Source organism: Filicampus tigris, chromosome 15, assembly GCF_054856515.1.
Source record: "Filicampus tigris isolate MCC_2025a chromosome 15, RoL_Ftig_1.0, whole genome shotgun sequence".
NCBI lineage: Eukaryota > Metazoa > Chordata > Actinopteri > Syngnathiformes > Syngnathidae > Filicampus > Filicampus tigris.
Window position 1 is genome coordinate 12,598,115 of NC_141231.1, and position 21,922 is coordinate 12,620,036.

General features: G+C 43.3%; 1 protein-coding gene across 1 annotated transcript in view; it reads left to right on the top strand.

Annotated features, from left to right (window-relative positions):
• The window catches only part of LOC147135565 (netrin receptor UNC5D-like), an 88,625-nt gene extending 67,149 nt beyond the window's left edge, over positions 1-21,476 (top strand). The window contains exons 4-19 of the mRNA XM_086053630.1: positions 1,032-1,175; positions 1,252-1,355; positions 6,862-7,039; positions 7,875-8,042; positions 8,136-8,300; positions 8,441-8,473; positions 9,596-9,820; positions 11,683-11,814; positions 12,093-12,302; positions 14,015-14,099; positions 15,388-15,559; positions 18,147-18,377; positions 18,558-18,707; positions 18,951-19,121; positions 19,264-19,436; positions 20,869-21,476. Of these exons, the coding sequence (XP_085909756.1) occupies positions 1,032-1,175; positions 1,252-1,355; positions 6,862-7,039; positions 7,875-8,042; positions 8,136-8,300; positions 8,441-8,473; positions 9,596-9,820; positions 11,683-11,814; positions 12,093-12,302; positions 14,015-14,099; positions 15,388-15,559; positions 18,147-18,377; positions 18,558-18,707; positions 18,951-19,121; positions 19,264-19,436; positions 20,869-21,064 (2,537 nt within the window). The 3' untranslated portion in view covers positions 21,065-21,476. The remainder of the gene's footprint in view (positions 1-1,031; positions 1,176-1,251; positions 1,356-6,861; positions 7,040-7,874; positions 8,043-8,135; positions 8,301-8,440; positions 8,474-9,595; positions 9,821-11,682; positions 11,815-12,092; positions 12,303-14,014; positions 14,100-15,387; positions 15,560-18,146; positions 18,378-18,557; positions 18,708-18,950; positions 19,122-19,263; positions 19,437-20,868) is intronic.
• The last annotated feature ends 446 nt before the right edge of the window (positions 21,477-21,922 follow it).

Consider the following 21,922-nt stretch of genomic DNA (forward strand, 5'->3'; position numbering starts at 1 on the left):
ATCTCCTTTAATTTCAGTCAGTATTAAATGAGATTTTTCTATCAGCAGCAACAAGCCAAACGAGAGGAAGGTGACGATTAAACTCGTCCGGAAATGAAATATGAAATCATCATGTCATGGTGCATTCAAATGCGTAATTGTCAGAGGAGCGATGGACATTTAAAAGCCTTCAATTATGCCACACAATAGCTGACGAGCTTATTGGACCTGCAGGAAATTGCGGCTTCGGGCCGCTGCGGGATGATGAGCGTCTGGCTGGTGAATACATTTGCCAGAATAATGGGACGCCTTTGATGGTCCAGTCACAATGACTGGGCCTGTCAGGCTGACCCAAAGTAAGAGCACAGACTTTTATTGTTTTCTAGTCAGATGTGTGAAAATTCACAGTTTCCTAAATGCAGCATTTTATTTTGCCAACACTGTGATAAAATAAGAAATCATGTCCCGGCATCACTGTGAGATGAGAAATTGTTTGCACCTAACCCTATATAGTGAAAATTGTCAAAAATGTTCATCGGATGCTGAAAAAAAATGCATAATAATGCAAACTGCTAGCTCTAAATGGTGAAAAGGTTATTAAAAACATTGTCAACTGACCCAAGGAAAATGTATGCTAACGCTAACAGTAAGCTGGGTATGGTTACAAAATTATTAAAAACTTTGTTATCCAACACAAAAAGCCATGCTCATGCTAACATCTATTCCTTTATGGTGGGGAAAAAATATCTAGAAACTTACAAGCTTGCTCTATTATGATGAGAAAAAGGCATGCTTATGCTAACAGCTATTTCAATGTGGGGGAAAGGTAATCCAAAAAACATGATGTTCTGACCCAATAATGTATGATAATGCTAATAGCTATCCCGATATGGTGAAAAAGAAAGTTATCAAAAATATTGTCACACAAACCAAAGCAAGGCATTATAATCATAATGAGTTTGGCTTTTTGGGTGAAAAAGCAATTTAAGAAAAACATTCACGCCCCAAACTTGATGCTAATGTTAACAGTTAGCCTTGTATGTCACCGACAGGGTTGAAGATCCGCGAGGTGATGATCAACGTGTCCCGCCAGCAGGTGGAAGACTTCCACGGTCCTGAGGACTACTGGTGCCTCTGTGTTGCCTGGAGCCACCTGGGAACATCCAAAAGCCGTAAGGCGTCCGTACGGATCGCCTGTAAGTCACAACTTTTGTTGTTTAGTGTGTGGTTTTGCTGATTGTTAGAGCTGCTGAAGCTTCTTTTGTTTTCCAGATTTGAGGAAGAACTTTGAACAAGACCCTCAAGGCCTGGAGGTGCCCCTGACCGGCATGATCATGTTGCATTGTCGGCCACCAGATGGCATACCTGCAGCCCAGGTAACGATCACCAATGACCCCCATGGTTATATTTCAAACACTAGAAGATACAGTCTTCTGAGCCACTGAGAGGAAATTACAGTACTTCTATTTTGGTCATTTATGGAATCATTAATTCAAGTGGGTGAAAAAAAAAAAAAAAAGGAAAATAGATCGATTTTGCAAAATGTATTTTAAAAAATGCTGTAAGATATAAATGGAGAATAGAATCAAGTAAATGAAAAATGAAATGGTTAAAAAATATTAGCAAAAATGACTAACAAAAACTAACTACTAACCGCATATTCATGGTTCCAAATTTGCAAATTCACCTATTCACTTATCTTTAAAACTATCACACATTTTTCATGGAAACTCCAACTTATCCACTTTCTCTTTTTTTTAACTCGATACTTTAAGGCCTAGATAGACCAAAAAGACGCTGGCCAACAGTGATAGACGCTTACCCCCTGTGGCGTCCGGCCGGCTGTCGGCACGTCACGCTGGAGGAATATACCGCAACGATAGACAACGACGCTGACCATTAAAGTACCTTCTGCGCATGCATAAGATGTAATACCCTTCCATACCATCGGCGGCAGTAGTCACCATTTCTCATGGTTAGAAAAATCCAACCGGAAAGCTGTTGGCCGGGGGCGGATTATAAAAACGTAAACAATGGATTCAGCTATATTCTTCGCACACGATGAACTCCCACGCGAAGTAAAGATTCACTGTACTATTTGTAATACTGGGAAATGGAACAATTTTCAGTTATAAAAACTGAATAAACAAAAAAACTACACATTTTCAAAATGACTAAATGGAAAAAAATATACATTTGAAAAATGTATAGGTAAAATAGGATCCTGTTTTTGTCTCACACAACTTTAAATTTTAACATACACAACAATATAATTTAATGCAAAATCACCCTCAGAGGGTAGAGAGAGTAGAACATTAATTTGATGTTTTTTTTTTTACTATAATGGCACAGAAGAGTTTACTAGGGCTCATTGCACTGTATTTTTATTCAAATAACCTAACATGACATGAGTGAGGGAGTGAGCGAAGAGAGAATCAAAAAATAAATCAAATGCAGCGCCCCACTGTGACTTATTCAGGTGTCTTGTATCAATTCCCTCTGCGAGTGTGTGTTGTTGTATTTGACACACGGCCTTTTTAATTTTCCCTCATGAATATCAAAATGAATATCAACGAGGACAACAATGAAAATAGCAACCAGCACTCTCACCCGCCGTCACGCTGAGTCATGTGGCATCACACTGAGCTGCCGTCTGTGCTATGTCGATGTCAAAGTCGGAAGCTTAAGTTTACAGAAAAGTCAAGCCTGCTGTTTCCTCTTTGACTGACAGCAACACGCTAACGACAATGCTAGCAGTTGTAGGATAAAAAAATAAAATTAAAAAAAAACGGGCCAAACAACTACAGTATATCTTGTCACTCAAAATGTGATGCTAATGCTAAAAGCTAAGCCTTTGTGGTGAAAAAGTAATCAAAAACAGATGATCCAACGTAATGCCAGCCCTTGTAAGAATTTCCTAGAAGAGGCCACCAAAGGAGATGCCCTTTGGCCTCATCAAGAAAAAAGTATCCTCAGTGGAATTCCTACACCCCACTTCTTGTAATGGTTACAGGTGATATGCCCAAATGAATTCTGATACATTGAATTTGACTTTGAGTATTTAATAGTTTTATCAGAACAGCTAATGGTAGTGTGTGTGTCCTAGTGTGCGGTTAAAGCTGCAGCATAAAAAAAATATATCTATACCCTGTATGGTGAAACTATATATATCTTCACTTCACAGACGTATGCAGGAGTTCACTCTATACATCAAAATTCTCTTCTAACTCAGAATGTGACTATCTATGGTTCATTGGAAGAAAATGCAAATTTACGTTGTGATCCGAGCTCTGACTTTATGCTATAAGGCTAACCGCTAGCCTCATTCCATAAGAAATTGTCAAATTCCGTAAGAAATTGTCACCCTAGCCCAAACGTGTGGTTAATGCTATCCACTAGCAGTTGTGTTCTATTCTAAAGCTCATGGTTTGCTTTGTCATGCTATCATGTCAGTGGCTTGTTGCTCTCCTGCCTCGTGCATACTCTTTGTGTCATTGTCGCGTTGCCGTCAAGCAATAAAAATGAATAAAAGATGAGAAGCGTCTGGGGAAGGCATCATCGGAATGGGGACTCGTTCTGAGCATCGTCTTTGAAGAGGAGGAAGCTTTGTTAACATGGCATAGTGGCGTGTTCGACTTCACATACCACAACATGCTATCATCATGTCATCAAAAACACGCTTAAACTTTTAAATGCTCCATGTGTGCGTGTGTTTGTGTGTGCTTGGATGTTCTTTAATGTGTTATTTTTTATTCATTTGCCCAAGCCCAGCTTTTGTTTGTTGCATGTGTTAGCATGTTGTTTCTTTGCGTTAAGTGTTTTTCCTCGGCCTAGTTTGGCTTCATTGACTTTTTGACTTTGCATTTTTTTGTGTTCTATTTTAAGGGATTTGTGCGGGACAATCACACAGATGATATTTGTATCTTCAAACTTCTGTGGCTTGTGTATGAAAAAAAAGCTAATAGAAAAAGAGTGTCCTCTCCTCAGCGAGACCAAAGCAGACGTAAGCTCTTTTTACTATCAGGCGTGTTAAGCTTATTGCTGCTATCACAGCGGGGCAGCAGATAACATGCACGCCTCTTCTTTCCATTAACGTCACACAGCAGCCATAACGCCGACGTAACATTCAGGGTGGCTTCCAGCCGGATAAACGCCTTTTTTTTATTTATTTTTTTTATCGTGGCAACACGACAGGATATCAAGCTCCAGTTTGTGTCTTAAGTTGCAGCAAATAAATAAATGTCCGGCCCAGAAACAACATAGCTAACGGCGGCTAGTGGGGTAGGGGGGGGGTGACCTCAATTGCTACAAGTGTTCATAAAAACAAAAAGTAATCAAAATTATTGTCACTTGATACATAATTTCATACAAAGGCTAACAGGTACTGTAGCCCTGAAGATAAAATAGTAATCACAAATAATGTCATCTTATTCCAAATATAATGCTAACAGGCTAACTGCTATCCCTGGTGGTGAAAAAAATATAATCAAAACTATTGTTATTGTAACCCAGCTATTGTTTTACTGTACAGGTTGGGCCATTATCATTAAAAAAAACACAAGATACAATGTCAACAAAATGAACACATTTATATTTGTGTACTTTTATTAAGTACACAAATATAAATGTGTTCATTTTGTTGTCATTGTATCTTGTGTTTTTTGTTAGATAGATAGAGGGACATAACCTTTCCAACCTCACATCATGAAAAATGAAAAAAAAGAAGAGAAGCTTCCCAAATGCGGACACGAGCTATTTCCTGCTGCTGGGATTTACTTGACTTTATGGATTATTTACTTGCACTCTGCTCTTTGTCTCACGCATCAGTGCATGGACATGCCGATGACCACAATGCATCAGTGGAGCGCTAACATTCTGCCATGCTACTATCCGCTACTAGGCTATGCTCCATCATTCAGCACACACACAAGAAAGCTCACACACATGCTAACACACGCACAAGGGAATTAATATACTGTACTAACATAGACTAGCAAAACAACACATGTTACATGCTAACACATATTAGTACATGTGCCACATGCTTTCACATACAAATAGTGTACTAACACATTAGCATGTTGTAACACATATTACCACTCACAAAGACATTTAACATATGTTGTCATGTGCTAACACATGCTATCACAAGCTAACACGCTTGCGCATGCAAATATATGATATCACGTGCTGTCACTGGCATAAATACAAACATATTATAGCACTTTCTCATTAGCACATGCTAAGACATATTAGTAATCAGACCATTCACTAAACATTATGCTCACACTTGTAATATAAGCACATGCTAACATTGTGGCTGTGTGCAATGATCTTGCAGAAAAGGTTCCCATTATTATTACAAGTGAGAGAAGCAATAGCATTTTTGTTCTAAAAAAGGCACATTTTGTACTATGGTTACATTTGAGCACTCTGAGCATTATCGCAGGTATTAGCTTCAGTTTAAAAGCAAGCTTTTTTACTGTTGAAAAAGTCGGACATTTCCGCAGTGATCAATAATGAATGAGAAAAGTAATAGCACGCCCGCCCTGAAAAGACACACGTTTTGTCCTTTGGTTGCATTTGAGTCCTCTGAGCATAATTGCCAACATTACCCGCCAATATTAGCAAGCAAGCCTTGATGTTGTCACACTTCCTGCTTTGTTCCTGTGGTTATTCTCTCTGCGGCAAAAGCTGTTGACCTTCATCTCCATGGCAACACTCAGTATAACGTGCTTGTGCCCTTTTTTTGTTGTTGTTTTTTTTTTTATTATTGTAACCGCCCAAGACTTTTCAACGGGAGGTAAAACGCTGCCGTCGCTGTAATTGCGTGGGTCGAAGAATAATCGAACAGCGCACGCTTGGCGGCACAGATCTTGATTACATTAGGCTGAGAAAAGTCAGCAGAGACAAAAGTGGTGGACGAATTTGGCGGAGCGGGCAACGCAGCCCACCAGCAGGTGTTAAGATTACACACACAGAGGGTGGGTAAAAACAAAAACAAAAAATCAAAACAGCTCTCGTGATGACGTCATTCCTGATTTATTGATTTCCCGGTGTTCTGTTATTTTCCGCCTTTCAACTGAGGTTTCTTGGAAAGAGCAAAGCAATCATAGAGTTTGTTGACTGCAATGCTAATCCCTCAGCGACTGGACGTCAAACACACACGCCATGCTCGGGCACACACCGACACACACGCGCCGGTGTACAAACATGCGGCGTTCCCAGCGGGACGGAGTTTTTAATCCTCAAATAGAGCGGCGTGAATCAGAGAGTGCTCCCCGCGGATGAAAAGCTCCTGACGTTAATGTCAAATTTACAGCAGCGCTCAAGCGCAGAGACCAACGTCCACGGTGTGTCCTTCATCAAGGCTTGAGCTTGCCACTGAGAAAGTGGCTAAGGAATTGCCATTTTGAGGGTTTTCTCAAATGCGGAACCTCACCAAATTTGTCAGGAATGCTCATCGTGGTAAAAACCTACTCACGGTTGGTGTTGTGTGTATAAAGTCCAAAAATTGTCTTGGTGGCGCCCCCTGGAACATTTAGAAAATTCACCCTTCGAAGAGAGTTGCGCGTAGCAACAAGAAATTTTGTAGACATATCTGTCATGAGTAGACCCACAAAAAATCTGAAGAAGCCATGCCCGAAAAGACACAGGAAGTCTGCCATTTTGGTTTGAGTTATGCATTTTTTGGGGAAATCAACCATTTCAGATGTCCTTCAAAGACATCCTGAAGAATTGCGATCAAATTTGAAGCAACAGACAGAAGTTGTTAAATTCAATTAGTTAAAGGATTTGAGTTTTGACCATTACTTGTAAAGTATGGCAGCAAAATTGTACAGCCCTCCTTCAAACGCAAAACTGTGCTTTTGTTATCTTCAGGTGGAATGGCTGAAAAACGACGAGCTTTTGAACATTGGTGGTGGCGTCACAGACACCAAAGGCGACCACCGTCTAGTTATCCCTCTAGCGCACCTCTCCGATTCAGGAAACTACACCTGTGTCGCCAGCAACATTGTGGCCAAGCGGCGCAGTGCCACAGCTGTCGTCGTCGTCTTTGGTGAGCTAATGAAACCCTTAACTGTGCTTTTTTTCTTTTTTTTCTTTTTAGATTTGTTTGCAAGTAATTTGAGTTTTATTACTTATCCATTTGATTTAGTCGATAGAGACATGCCGTTGAGCCACCGCAGGAATTAATCAGGTTCTTTTTTTTTTTTTTTTTTTGCAAAAGCCCATCAATCATCCTTTTCCATAATGTTCATGATGGCCCGACGACTCGTTCTTCCTGACTGATGACAGCCAATGAGCTGACGTCTCACTTTGGTGGCCGCAAATCACGAACAAACGTGACAGTTGCCGCCGTCGATCATCATCGTCATCTTCCCGATAAACTCTGGGGACACTGAGACAGAATTTATACTGCTGCTTTTTTCCACTTTAGTGCTTATACATTTATTTATACTTCTTCCTCTGTGTATATGGAATGAACAACTACACACAACAGTAGAAGTAAACAAACGTTCCATTAGTCATTCCATATCATTTAACTTGGTCTGGATTTACTTGCCTCTATGGGTTTTAGAAGCAGCTAACTTACACACTATTTAAAGTGCGTGGGACACGTTAGCCTACAAACGTTTTTAAGAAGGTAGTAACTTCAATGTCATCTTCAGTCGACAGAAGTGACAAAATGGCTGCCCCCTGAGATGGCTAAAAGTGGGTGCATTTTGCTGCTTAACTTACATTCCATAAATCCAATATTAATCAGAATGCCGTATTTCAACTTGTGGGCCTGTGTAGAACATATTGTAGAAAAAAATATGTTTGCATTGACTTCCACCTTAATCTAGGTACCTCTAACGTGATCATGTTTTAATAACTTGCTTGTCTTCTAGTGAATGGTGGCTGGTCGTCATGGAGCGATTGGTCACCGTGCAATGTGCATTGCGGTCACGGCGTCCACAAGCGCTCGCGCACGTGCACCAACCCGGCGCCACTCAGCGGCGGCTCCTTCTGCGACGGCGCGTCGGTGCAGAAGAGCGCCTGCAATTCGCCGTGTCCAGGTGAAGCAGGCTGTGAGGCGACATCGACGACGATGCAGCGTTAGCCTAGCATAAACGCTCATGTTGTTGTGATTGGGATTGTGTTCCGGCCAGTGGACGGTGGCTGGGGCTCGTGGACCGAATGGTCGGCATGCAGTGGCGACTGCGAGAGGAGGCGGAGCCGCGAGTGCACGGCGCCTGAACCCAAGCACGGCGGGCGGCTGTGCGACGGTGTGGCACTGGCCACTGACAACTGCACTGGAGGACTCTGCACACAAAGTGAGAGATACTATTTATATATATATTTTATATATTTTCGGAGGTGTTAATGTTAACAGCAGCTGCAATAGTCAGCAGCATTCGCTGTATGGAACCACTATACATGATCAACTCACAAACAGTTGTTTGTGTGTTGTCAGATGGAAAATTGCTGCGTGATGCCAAACCGCAAGGTGAGATTTTGTGTGTATGTGTATACGTGCAGTATATATTTTGTTCTTGGTACTTGTAGTCCCTTGGACTAATTTCCACGGCGCAAAAGAAGACCCCACTTTTAAGATCTAGGAACCCTATTCTATTACTCCATATTATTTGTTTGTGGAAACAGCACCTGACAAATGACCTCCAAGAAATACAAGTCCCCAGGACTAATAATCAAAACAATTCTATAGTTTTGGATTGATATGCAGTTTAAGCTCAAACTATGAGCTTCCAGGTCTGCTGAACATATCCGACTGGAAATGCTTAGTTCCAGGAATTGCAAGTACAGAAAACTAAAAGTTGAAGCTGAAACTGTTGGTGGAAATAACATACTTTGACCAAAACTAGTGATTTTGGAGGATCCTTGTGTAGCACCTACGAGTTAAGTTTCTTGTGGTTTCAGGAAATACAAGTCCCAAGAACAAAAACTTTTAGGTGGTAATGGGGCTTGAGAGTCTTTGTTGTGACTTCTCCTCACTTTGTCCTCAGCTTTGTTAGTTTGTCCCATACTTTGCAAGCCCCCAATTAACCTGCCAGTGGGAAAAAAATGTTAATGAGCTTTCTTTATTTTTCCCATTTTGCGTTCCGTCCTGCTGAGAGGATTTCTCCTAATGTCCCTCTTGGATCTTGTTATCTTCGCGTAACAAGCCAGCAGCCCCGTTGCAAGTGCTCGGTGCTTGGTCCTCGGTCCTCGTTTCTGCTTGGCACAAGATAGAGTTTTTGTCATTGCAAATTTCATGCAATAATCACTAAGTACCCACATAGTGTTTTGTAGGAAGCACAGTAGGAACCTCCTCCAAGCGCTCTCCCTTACTCCTACTAGCTACCTTTTACCCCAATAGATTACTCAATTGGCGATAGTAATTACTCACTTACTAAAATCAATTACTTTGTTACCCATAATAGTTACCCTGTGTCCCAAATTTGTTATTCATAGTAATTGCTCTGTTACTTGTAGTTGGTCATAGCTGTTACTTTTTTCCTGATGGTGGGTAATTAGTTACACGCTGTGATTACTGGAAGTCATCCATTGTTGTTCATGCGTTACTAGTGGCAAGGGACTTGTTAGTGAAAGTTGCCGTTGTGTTTTTGAGGTGTGGTGGAGAGCGGCGTTGGTGGCATTGGCGCCGGCGCTGGCGGTGGCGGGGGCGACGTGGCACTGTACTCTGGGCTGGCGGCCGGCGCGGCGACAGTGGCGCTGCTGATCGTGGGTGTCACCATGTACCGACGCAGCCGCAGCGACTACGGCGTGGACGTCATCGACTCGTCCGCCCTCGCCGGAGGCTTCCAGTCCTTCAACTTCAAGACGTCTCGACAAGGTGACACCACATGTGCATATCCGTATGTAACGTGGCCAGTGAGAACTCGGAAGTAATTATTGCACAACATTATAATTACGCTGTGAACCTGTGAATTGATACCTGACATTCTTTTATTGTTTTTTTTTTTTTAATTTTTTTATTGTCCTCCATAATCAAAGGGTGGAACAAACATTTTTACGTTTTCCCCTACTTTAATTAATTAATTGATTTGGCACTGCCTCTTTTAAGTTGCGCTCACGCCTTTGTTTCTCTCCTTTTTCTGTTGGGCGCGTTGTATCGGCACATTTGACAGGAGGATTTTGTCATATGCTGTTGTCGTCAGGTTTGTGATTGAGACGATTGAGCGCACCAACACAGGAAATCCTGGTGTGTGCCGTCACTATTCTGAAACACGCCGCCGAACACGAGCGGTCACACGTATCCATAAACATACACATATACATATAGTACACATACACTTACATATGCATATAAATACTGTATACATAATTTTTATTTACAATGTAATTAGCATGAATAATGAAGTGATTTAAAGTATTACTTTACGTGTGTGCGTGCGCTTTACAGCATGTGTGTATGAATCATGTATGTGTGCTCGTATGAATAATTCATTCATGGTATTTATGTTTTATTGTATGTGTGTGTGATGCTTAATGTAAATTTGTTTTGCAAGGTTGGCATTACAGGTCACATTTGTTGTGATACTACAGCAAGATGGCAGCGGGATACGAAGAGTGGTGCAGTTGGGTGTTGTTACCTCCTCACCTCACTGAATTATTTGTGTCCTTCAAACCATCCGTGCTGCTTTTCATAGTTACTCAGTTACTCTCAGCCATAACCCTGTTGCGCAAATAATTACGCATAGTTGCCTGTGGTTACTCAGTTTTTGATTTATCCAAATAAATGACTTAGTAGTCGTTACTTGGAGCCGTTGTTGTGTTAACCGAATGATTATTTGTAGTTACCCTGAGTTACTCAGTTTCTCATAGTTTTGACTCTGTTTTCCAATTAGGTTATTTTTAGTCACTAATTATAGCTGCTTTTGTTACTCTAGTCTTAGTTATTGAATTCTGTCTATTCGTTTACTCAAATAAGTTGCTTGTAGTTAGTGAGATATTTTTTTTCAGCTACTCAGTTACTCATATTAGCGACCTATTTACACTTTAAGTTACTTGTAGTTACTCATTTACTCGTAGTAGGTGCTCAGTTATTCATCAGCTCCTCATTTACCCAATGAAGTCACTCATAGTTACTTTTACTAGCAATTAATCTACCCAAACAGGTTACTCTTTAGTACCCAGATACTCCTACCAGATACTCATCCAATCAATTATGGTATAAACATAGCAATTGAGATTATCGTAGTAGATAATCTGTTAGTCATAGAGATGACATTGTTACTTTTTGTTTGTACTTTACTGATACAATCTTTTCATTATCCCAAATGAGTTACTTGTAGTTTACTCTCTTACATACTCTAACTAATCATGTACACAAATAAGTTACTTACTTCGTAACTTAGTAAGTAAGATGCTCACTTACTTATGCCTGCCACTCATTTACCCAATTAAATTACTCGTAGTAGCTGGTCGTTACTCAGTTTCTCGTAGCAGGTAGTTGATTACTCATAAGTACCTTTACTAGATATCTATTACTCTGTTCCTCATAAAAGGATTAGAATAATATATCACTCATCGTAATTCATTATAAATACTTACTCATAGGAGTAATTTGGAGTGCGTCCTTTATCTTCCCTAGTAGGTAGAGGTACTTAATTAATCAGTTACTCATGCGAGCTACTTGTTTAAAATGGATCCCTATCAAGGCTAGGGAATGAACGCTGAGACGGCTTTCCACAGGCAACCCTCTGCTGATCCGCTCGTCGCTGCAGCCCGACCTGAGCGTGTCTCGCGCGTACACCAGTCCCATGTGCTTCCACGACGCCATGGACAAGGAGCTGCTGGACCCCCTGCCCGATCTCAAGGTCAAAGGTGAGCCCCTCTCTTTTAGCGACACGTTTGCCTCAATAAGTTACTCATGAATACTCCGTAACGAGATATTTTTTTACACAGTTATATAGCTTTTAGATACCTGTAGTTTTTGAGTTGCTTATCACAGCTACTCTAATAATCATTATTTTGTTGTGTCCATGGTAGGTCATGAATAGAGCTTTGCGTTACCCGAAATAAGTTACTTGTAGTCACTCTGTTCCCGTGTTCATGTTCGTGTGTGTGTGTGTGTGTGTGTGTGTGTGCGTGCCTGCGCGTAGGTATGACAGAGGGTCCAGACTTTCACCCTCAGACGTTCCCGAGGGGCCTGTCCCCGGACTACCGGGGCGTCGGGGTGGGCGCTACGCTGGGCCGAGGAGAGAGGAACCTCTTTGGCCCCCAGAGGGTGCCGGCACCCGCCGTCAGGCCACGGCACAAAGCCACGGCCGTGTTGGGGCACGCCGGGGGACGCCTGGTGGTGCCAAACACAGGTGCACTTACTTATTTGCGCCTTCTTTCCTATTCCTTCCGTCCTTGCTCCTACCTCCTTTTTGTTCTTTCCCTTTTGTTTCCTTCTTTCCTCCTTTTTGCCCTTGTTTCCTTCTTATCTCTTTATTTCCCTTTCATTTATTTAATTCTTTTTTTTATCCTCATGTCCTAGTTCTTTCCTCCTCCTATCCTTTTTGTTTCCTCATTTCCTCATTCTTTCCATTTTATTACTGCTTCTTTCCTGCTTTTTTCCTCCTCCTTTACTACTTTTTGTCCTTGTTGTCTCCTCATTTCCTTCTTTCCTCCTCCTTTTTTTCCTTTTTGTCCATCTTTCCTCCCTGTTTTCTTATTTCTTCCTTCTTTCCTCATTGTCTCCTTATGTCCTTTACTCCTCTTTTCTCTTTCCTCATCCTTCCTTCTTTTTTCCTCTTTCCTTCCTTCCTTCCTTCTTTCTGCCTTGTTTCCTTTATATTCCGTCCTCCTTTTATCCACCTTCTGTCCTTATGCCATCTAACGTTTTAAAACTTTTCTCCTTCCTTTTTCCTCCCTCTTTTGTTATTTCCTCCTTTTTGTCCTTTTTTCTTATTTGTCCTTTCCCCCCCATTTATTCTCTTAATTTCCCTCTTGCCTCATTTTTGATTTCTTTCTCTCCTCCTTTCCTTCTTTCCTCGTCATTGCCATCTTCTTTCCTCCTCTCCTTTCCCTTTCCTCCCTTCTTCCTTGCCTCCCTTCTTCTTTCTTGCCTCCCTTTGTTCCTCCCTTCTTCCTCTATGCCTCCTCAATCCTTCATGCCTTCTTTGCCCTTGGTCTTTCCGCCTCCATTACCCCTCCTTTCCTCGTTTTGTTGTTCTTCTACTTATTCCTCACTCCTTTTTTCCATCTTCTTTCTGCCGTCTTCCCTCCATATTTATTTGGTCTTTCTTCCTTCCTTATTCCTTTCTTTTCGCCCAATTCTGCCCTCCTTCCCTCCTTATCTCCTACTTCTATCCTCCCTATTTCCTTCTTTTTTTTCCCCACCTTTCCTCCCTCTGTCCTTTCCTGCTCCTTCCTCATCTTTTCCTTCCTGTCTCCTCCTCCTTTGCTACCTTTTTGTTCCTACTTTGCTCCTTCTTTCCTTCCTCGAGGCCAAAACAGAAGAAAACCCAAAGAAATCACATGAACGCTTAGCGAGCAAGGCGGGCGGCAGGCACATTTCGGCAATGTTTGACCTTGTCGTTATTGGCCCAAAGCAAGAATGAGAAAATGTCATCCATCCGGCAAGAACATTCATTTTTCATTCACTCCACAGATGAAGGCCGACAGCTTTGGCCTTCTTGCAATCACCTCAGTCAGCCTCCACATCCCTAAAAGCACACAAAGATCTCAAGTAGCGGGAATATGCAGTAAACCGCAACAGAAGTCATTATAAACGTGAAAATGATACTTTTATAGAAATTGAAAAATTAAAGAAAAATTGAGGGGTATGCATTGGAAATTTGTTTGGAGTATAACTGATTTAAGAAACATATAACTTCCTACAGGGTACATGTGACAGCAGCACGGTGGAGCAAAGAGGCAAATATCGGCCTGGCATGCACACTGCGCTGAGTTACTGCTAGTTGAGTAGCGACTGGTTTTAATGAAGCATTCATATGTACAGTAAACCTGCCTTGTTAGCTTCGTACTTATCGATGATGTAGCCCATTTGTGCTAATGACGTCAACGTTTTGCTCAGGCGTGAGTCTGCTGGTGCCCGTTGGGGGGATCGCTCAGGACACCACGTGGGAGACAACAGTCATCGTCAACCAGGAGGACAGCAGGTGAGCACGCAGTTAGTTAGTTAGTTAATTAGTTAGTTAGTTAGTTGTGCGTGACTGAGTGAGTCAAGTCAATCTGTCAGTTATTTGTTGGTCAGTTTTTTCATTCATTCAGTTGTTAGTCAATCGGTTATTTGGGTTGTTAGGTGGTTAGTTGGGTGTTTAGTTAGTTGTCGGTCAGTTAGTCGGTTGGAAGTTCTTGTTAGTTAGGTAGTTAAGTGATTCTCATTAGTTAGTTGGTTACTTAGTCGGTTGGTCAGTCTGTCAGTCAGTTTTAGTTAAAAGTAGGTCTGTTGGTAGTTTAGTTGGTTAGCCTGTTGCCCAGTTAGTTTATCTAGTTTATCAGTCGGTCCGTTTGTTCATTCATTCAGTTGTTAGTCAGTCGGTTATTTGGGCTGTTAGGTGGTTAGTTGGGTGTCTAGTTAGTTGTCGGTCAGTTAGTCGGTTGCAAGTTCTTGTTAGTTAGTTAGTTGGAAGTGGTTCTCATTAATTAGTTAGTTACTTAGTCAGTCGGTCGGTCAGTCAGTTTTAGTTAAAAGTAGGTCTGTTGGTAGTTTAGTTGGTTAGTCTGTCAGCCAGTTAGTTTATCTTGTTTATCGGTCAGCTTGTTTGATTTGTTAGTTTGATTTGTCAATTAATTAGTCAGCCAGTTATTTGGTTAGTTAGTTTTCCATAGTCCATAGTGTGGTTAGTGTCATCTCAGGGTGGTTTGAAGGTTATGGTTAACCCAGAGATGACTGTAAGCACCTCTGGCTTCAGCCGCTGCTGAGCCCCGGCTCTCCGCTCATCTGTGCTACTTTTGCACCGCACGGCACTGTGCAGCGGTGTGATAAGACGCATGCAGTTTGCCGCTCAAGGAAGCTGCCGGAGTTGCTGCACCGAGCTGTCAATCAACCGCTATCAGCCCAAAGGCGGGGAAAGTCCGGCAGGACAGAGAAATGGGATTTCCTTTCTTTTCCTGTCACCGGAATGAGACTTCCCGGCTCACTTTCACATGCTCAAGAGGCTCGTATATTTCAGTCACGACTCGCAGGCACCTGCTGTCATGTGACACGCCTGTCCCGACTAGAAATTATCTATTCCAATTGGCAGGATGACTAATGATATTCCTTTGCCTTTATTGGTCAACACTGTGTCAGAACAAGAACTGGAAGGTTGCTAGCTTACAAATAAATCCACAAACCAACATGTGTGTTAGCAATTCGGTCTTGGTGGAGGTCTGCTCTCTACTAAGTCACAGTGCAGTTGTCAAATATTGAACAGACTAATATTGGGACTTTTACGCTCACAGCTCGGCACTGGGCAAAGGATCAGAGATCTTTCTGAGTTCCGCCGTCACGTACGGCCCGCCGGGGCTGGAGCTGTCGTGCCCCATGGTCCTGACCATGGCGCACTGCGCTGAGGCGGCCGCCGACCACTGGATCACACGGCTCAAGAGGCAGACGCAGGACCGCAAGTGGGAGGTCAGTCGTCCAAACCCTGCATCTTAACACCTTGCATTTCGACACCCTCCATCTCGATTCCCTTCATTTCAGCTCGGGTTGTCCCGATCCGATCATATCATCCGATCAAGTATTTTTCAGATGATCGGTATCAAGTGAAAAATATCGCATTTTTTAAATCACAAAGTGACAAAATAATCCTGAGGCCCAACGATATTGCCAAATGTGAAATACACAACATAATATTTTGAGTTTTATGTGATGGAGTGAAAAAGATGAGATGGCAGAAATAAAATACACGAGTGCTGTGATTCCACAAAAATGGTTGCTGTTTAGTCAAGCTGCTACTTATTAAGGCCTGTTGTACGGGACCTGTTTGTTCATAAATGAACCACACAAGGACACCACAAGGGATGTTGATTGCGGGGGGGCTGGTTTGTTTGGGTTTTTTTTGCCCCAAAGTTGGTAATCGAAAACGTTAACGGAAGCCCATTTATAGTGATAGTCGGACCAAATAGTATAGGCTGGACTATTTGGTCCAGGCGGATAAACGCACGGCGGAAGGGTACCGCAACGCATCGATAAACGGACCGCAATTTTTTTGTAAAATGCCTAGCTCTGGTTACTACAAGTGTATATTCTTTTTAAGGATAATAATTTGAGACTATTTCCAATCCTAAAATCCTACTTATCATGTCTTAACACTTTTAAGACTTTTAAAAGATTGAGCTAATACATTTGAATGCCAATTAAGGCCTTGTTTTGAAATTCATGTTGTCAACGCCTTTAAGGAACCACGATAACCCTGTTGATTTGAAACACCGCTCCACTAGACTTGTAGACATTTAACATCCGATACTTACAATCAAGTGTCTCTGACTGAAAAATGTGATCGGGACATTCTTGAGCCCAACACCTTGCACCTCTATGCCCTTCTAATGCACACACTCCATCTTGACCACCCATCTCTACGCTCCCAATCTCGACACCCTCTTTCTTTGCGTTCTCCACCTTGACACCTTCCATCCGCCTGTATGGCTGTAAGGCTCTTTTAATGGTGTAGTGACCTCATCGAAAAGCAGCGGAGACCTCATGCAGGGAGAGAGGATGTAGGAGGGGTTGTGGGGGCATCTTTGAAGCGGAATGACATATACACACACACACGCACAGAAGGCGACTAAAAGGAAAGAGTGTGGCACCACCATCATCATTGCGGAGGTGGTGACTCTGACCGCTGTGAGATAACGAGAAAGATGTCTGATGTAACCAAAAATCTCTCTGAATTAGCGTTACGAACAATACTGGAGGTCCCCGTCGCCCATTAAAGCTCCACCAGAGTCGAGTCCCCCGCCGCACATTTTATTCAGCAACTTTAAAGTTGCCTTGGTGACTAAAATATGTACATTTATCATTAGTGTACATGATGGAAATGGCTCGGAAAGCTTCTTTAGCCAAGAGAATGATGGATTTTTTTTTTTTTTTAATGTGGATTATTATTTCTATTGTGCGGTATGGAGTTTATCGGGAATAACTGTGGAGAAGTGCAATCACATTAATCATATGACACATACATTGTGCCCAAGATTGGATTTTTTTTTTTCCCTAATTGGATTATTTCCAGTTGTCGTGTTCATTTCTGTTGTGCAAGGAGGCAGCTATAATACATAAATGTCTAAAACAATATGTATATTGTACATTGCATTGTGCGCGCGTGTGACCCTGCTTGGCCGGTCATGGACTTTTTCCTTTTGACTGTGTGGATTACTTCAAGACATTAGGTTTATTTTTTTTGTGAAAAGTGGCGATAGTCATGAATTACTGTTGAGATGTGAGACTAGATGCTAGATGGCGGTTTGCACGAATAACTGGCGAGAGGAGCGATCAGGTATCGCATATAAGACACGCACATTGCATAGATGCCCAAGCATGTTGTGATCTACTTTTTTACTCTGAGGATTCTTTTTAGTTCACTGTGTTTATTTCTATTGTGCAACTAATTGGCAAGTGGAGCAACTGAGCATGCTGTGGATCTTTTTTATTTTCTTCTTGGTGTGTTATTTCAATTTGTCTAACTTACGAGAGGATTGGTCGCATGTGTCACTCACATAAATTGTGGGCATGCATGCATGTGAAAAAGCGCGTTCAACTCTTCTTTGTGCCTTTGTGGATTACTTCGGGTTGTGTTTTTTTTTTTCTTTTGAGCAAGGTGGCGACTGTCATGAAAAAACTAGCAAGAGAAGATTATTTCATAAAGCATGCAGTCGATTGGGTTTTTTTTTTACTTTGTGGATTTTTTTCAAGCGCTTGTGATTATTTTTGTTGCACAAAGTTCCGTTTTCATGAAAAACTGGCAAGGTCCACCTCCATTATGCCGACACTGCATTCAATACGTAGCGGCTCAATAAAACCTGAAAGGCTGTAATTTATGCATAGCTCATGGTTGCCTTATAAGATGTCAGTGATAGTCATGCAATTCCGTTTTCATTATCGCTCCCCGTAGGTGGTAATTGAAGTTATTGTCCTAAAAGTCACAGTGGCGACAGTTTGACACGAAGTGAAAACCGCATGTGGGCTCACCGGCGGCGTGGTTCTCTGTGTTTCCCGACAGGAAGTAATGTGCGTGCAGGAGGAGTGCACTTCCTGCTACTGCCTGCTGGAGGCGCAACGCTGCCATGTGCTGCTGGAGCGGCCCGGTCGCTACGCCCTGGTGGGCGAGCCGCTGCGGCCGGACGCCGCCAAGCGCCTGCGACTGGCCGCCTTCGGAAGCCCTGACACCGCCAACCCGATGGGCTTCATCCTCAGGGTCTACTGCGTGGACGACACGCCTCACGCTTTCCAGGTTTAGTTCTGTTTAGCAAGGTAGTTGTTGTAATGTATAACCAGCAAAGGAGCGATCATCTATGCCAGTGCGTGACTAAAATTGGATATACATGTATATAGAGAGAGAAATCATTATCTGTATTATCTATAATTTTGTCTATTTCTATTGTCACATTTGTACTCCCTCTGGCGCCCTCAGGAGGTGACGGCGAGCGAACGCATCCGAGGCGGGCGCCTGATGGAGGAGCCCAAAGTGTTGTCTTTCCGCGGGAACACACTCAGCCTGCAGGTGAACATCCAGGACGTCCCGCAGATGCTGTGGAACATCAAGCCTTTCACCACCTGCCAAGTAAACTCGCTGGACTATTTTATTTACTCTGTGGATTATTTGTCATCATTGATTTCTATTATACAAGATGGAGGTTATCAGTAATGGCTGACATTCTCAACATCCTCTCGTTCCCCCCCCCCCGTCTTCTCTTCCTTCTCTGATATCCCTCTCTCCTCCCGGTTATTCTCCTTGTTCTCCCTCCCTGCCCCCATCCGCCCCCTCTATCATCCTTCTCCTCCTTCTTTTCCTCCACCTCTGCAGGAGTTCTCCTTCTGCCAGGTATGGTGGGGCAAACAGCGCGCCCTGCAGTGTGCCTTCTCCCTGGAGCGTAGCAACGCCTCCTCCTCATCTCCTCTCTCGTGTAAGATCAGCGTGCGTCAGGTTCAAGGTGAAGAGCAAATCCTGCAGATCTACACGACAGTGCAGCCCGAGGTGAGACTGTAAACAATTGTATGTTTGTGGTCATGGGGTGAGCGTTTAGCCCACGATGCTCCAAGTAACTGTAGGGTAGGCTCAATGTGATTGGACATCTTTAATTGCCGTGCCTGCCCCGCCCCCTCCCCGTACCTGGCAGAACCCAAAGCTACCGGTCCCGTTCTCTTCCGAGTCCGACTGTTCCATCACCTCCCAGGCGGGATCGCGGGCCTTCAAGATCCCCCTCTCCATCCGCCAGAGAATCAGCGCCACGTTTGACGGCGCCAAGGGAAAGGACTGGCGCCTCTTAGCCAAGAAGCTACACGTGGACAGGTGGGAAATCTCCCATTTGAATTCTGAATGGGCCCCCACGCGGAGGTAAAAGCATAATTCCGAAATGCATATTTACTGTGTGGGCCTGGTGGGGACTGATCTGCCATCAGCAACCAAAGCCTTCAGTCGCGCCCACGCTGCTGATTTCATTATAGATGCGGAGGCGTGCGGGAAAGCAGGCGAGACGGCGTTCCGGTTGGCATGCCAGATTCTGATCGGGAAGGTCTCGGACCGTCGGGAACCTTGACCGCTTTCTCGTTACTAACAGGAACGCTGAATGATTCCCTATGACCTCGGAGGTGGGAAATCTGGGGAAAAGGAGCGACGGGAGAGGAGTGAGACAGAAGAGTCTGGGGTCTCTTGGGTTGTTGGTTAAGATGATTCATGCAATTATTTCTGCAAATATTTGCAGACGGTCACTGGGAGGGACAAGGAAGAACACCGGAGGCAAGCAGGGGATAAACCTCATTGAAGCAACTGTGATGAAACACTGTCCCCTAGTGGATTTGACATAGAGAAAGACTATGGACCACTTCAAATTCTCATTTTTGCCTAGGAAATGTCCTTTCCTATCCTATCCGGCGTGATGATCCGGAAGTACATGGAGGATAGGATCGTTCAAATTCTACAAATGCTTAGGAAAGGTGCCTGGATGCAACCTTTAAGACCCCTTTAGCAAAGGTTATTACCCACAAGTCTTTATGGCAGCAACAGGACACAGACGCAGTTGACTGACTACGCTAAGACGCTGATCAAATATATTTTTGTTGAACTTTTTTTGTCTCAAGTGGATAGTCAATGAGGCCAGGAAATATCCGTTCAAAGCAAAAGGAAAGGTGTCGTCCCATACAAACAGAAATAAAATGATCCTTTCCCATTATTTATTCGAGAATAGGCAATTCCCCAAATCAATGAAAAACATCATCAGTGATCCTTCACAAAAACAATTAATATCTGTATCTTCTTCATTTTAGTATTAAGATATGTTGCAGTTAAAGTCCGCAAGCTCGACATTGGCGTGAGTAAGGAAAAGTGGACTCATTTGAACCAGTGCTGTCCTTTCCTGTGTTCAAAACGATGCACCATTTTATCTCTCCTCGACCCGATGACGTCGTCCAACAAAGGTTAAGGGAAGGTGTCATAAAGGTTAGGAGATTTGACTTTCCAAAGAGGACCCAGGGCTATGTTCGCACTGCAGGTCAATTCGACACAATATAAAACGTTTTTACAGCGTGGCTAATGTCTTGACCCCCAGTTGCCCTGACGGTTGGCAATGAATCTATCAACGCTAAATGAAATGTTAAATGTTAAACGCTCTTTGTGCTGCACCCAACCCCAGTGATCCCTCGATTTCTACATGTTGATGTCTTCCCTCAACCTTGGTGGTGGTGTGTGGTGGGTGTGTGTTGACAAGTGTTTTCCCGCCCCGCAGGAACCTGGGCTACTTCGCCCACCACGAAAGTCCCGCGTCAGTAATCCTGAGCCTGTGGGAGGCGCAGCAGCAGGACTCGGCGGACTTGGACTCCCTGGCCAATGCTCTGGAGGAGATCGGGCGGGTGCAGTCCCCCACCGGGGGTGCGGGCAACAATATGCGGGGTTCCCTAAACTCGGTGAGGACTGCAGATTGAAGTCCCAGACAACCGCATGAACGCTGAGGAGCACACACTAGCAGGGACTTCCTGGAATAATACGGAAGCTTCTTTCTGACAGGAACAAACGTCAAGGTGAGGTTTGTGTTGTCGGGAGGGACGGACAAGGGTCCATCTTGGAGAGATGACTTCTTTTTCCTCTTGCTGTGGGTGCGCCAAACATTTAATGTGACGTCATGTTGTCATTTTTTGCTTTTGCGTCGTGTCTTTAATTGTGCGAAAAGTGGAGGTAATAACAAACGCAAAATGTTGGAGACTTGATGCTACACGTGCTAAGAAAAAAAAGTTAGCATGAGGAAGATTTCTTGCGTGACACCCTCTGAAGAGTAGGTACCTTGGAGCACAACCTGGTCCACTCACTCCCAACAGAATAAAGTGGCTTTGTGTCCAACTCTGTGTCGGCCTCTCTTCTCAGTGTCCATACAACAATGTCAAAATGCATTTCTACTCTCCTAGTGTGGACACAGGGTTTTGAACCCGAAAGATCAGAGGTGAGTGTGTCAAAACTCTGGAGATAAGTTTTCATATGATGCTAGCTAGTAGCAAGGTAGCCAACACTTGGAACAAGAGCAAAATCCAACAACACAGCTGCAAATGTTTGTGATATGCTAAGGTTCATCACTGGTTAGTAGATACTAAGGTAGCAAGAAGTTAGTTTTAGAGTAAAACTTCTTTCTTCACAGTTACAGGTTACAAGTTCCAAATCTAGCAGAGCCACATCAAGGCAAGGCAAACCGCCGGCGAAACGTGGAAGCGGTAGCCATTAGAAGGCAATGTCAGAAAGCCGGGAGAGGATGCACGGATGCTACCGTCACCAGAAAATGCGCACAGCCACCT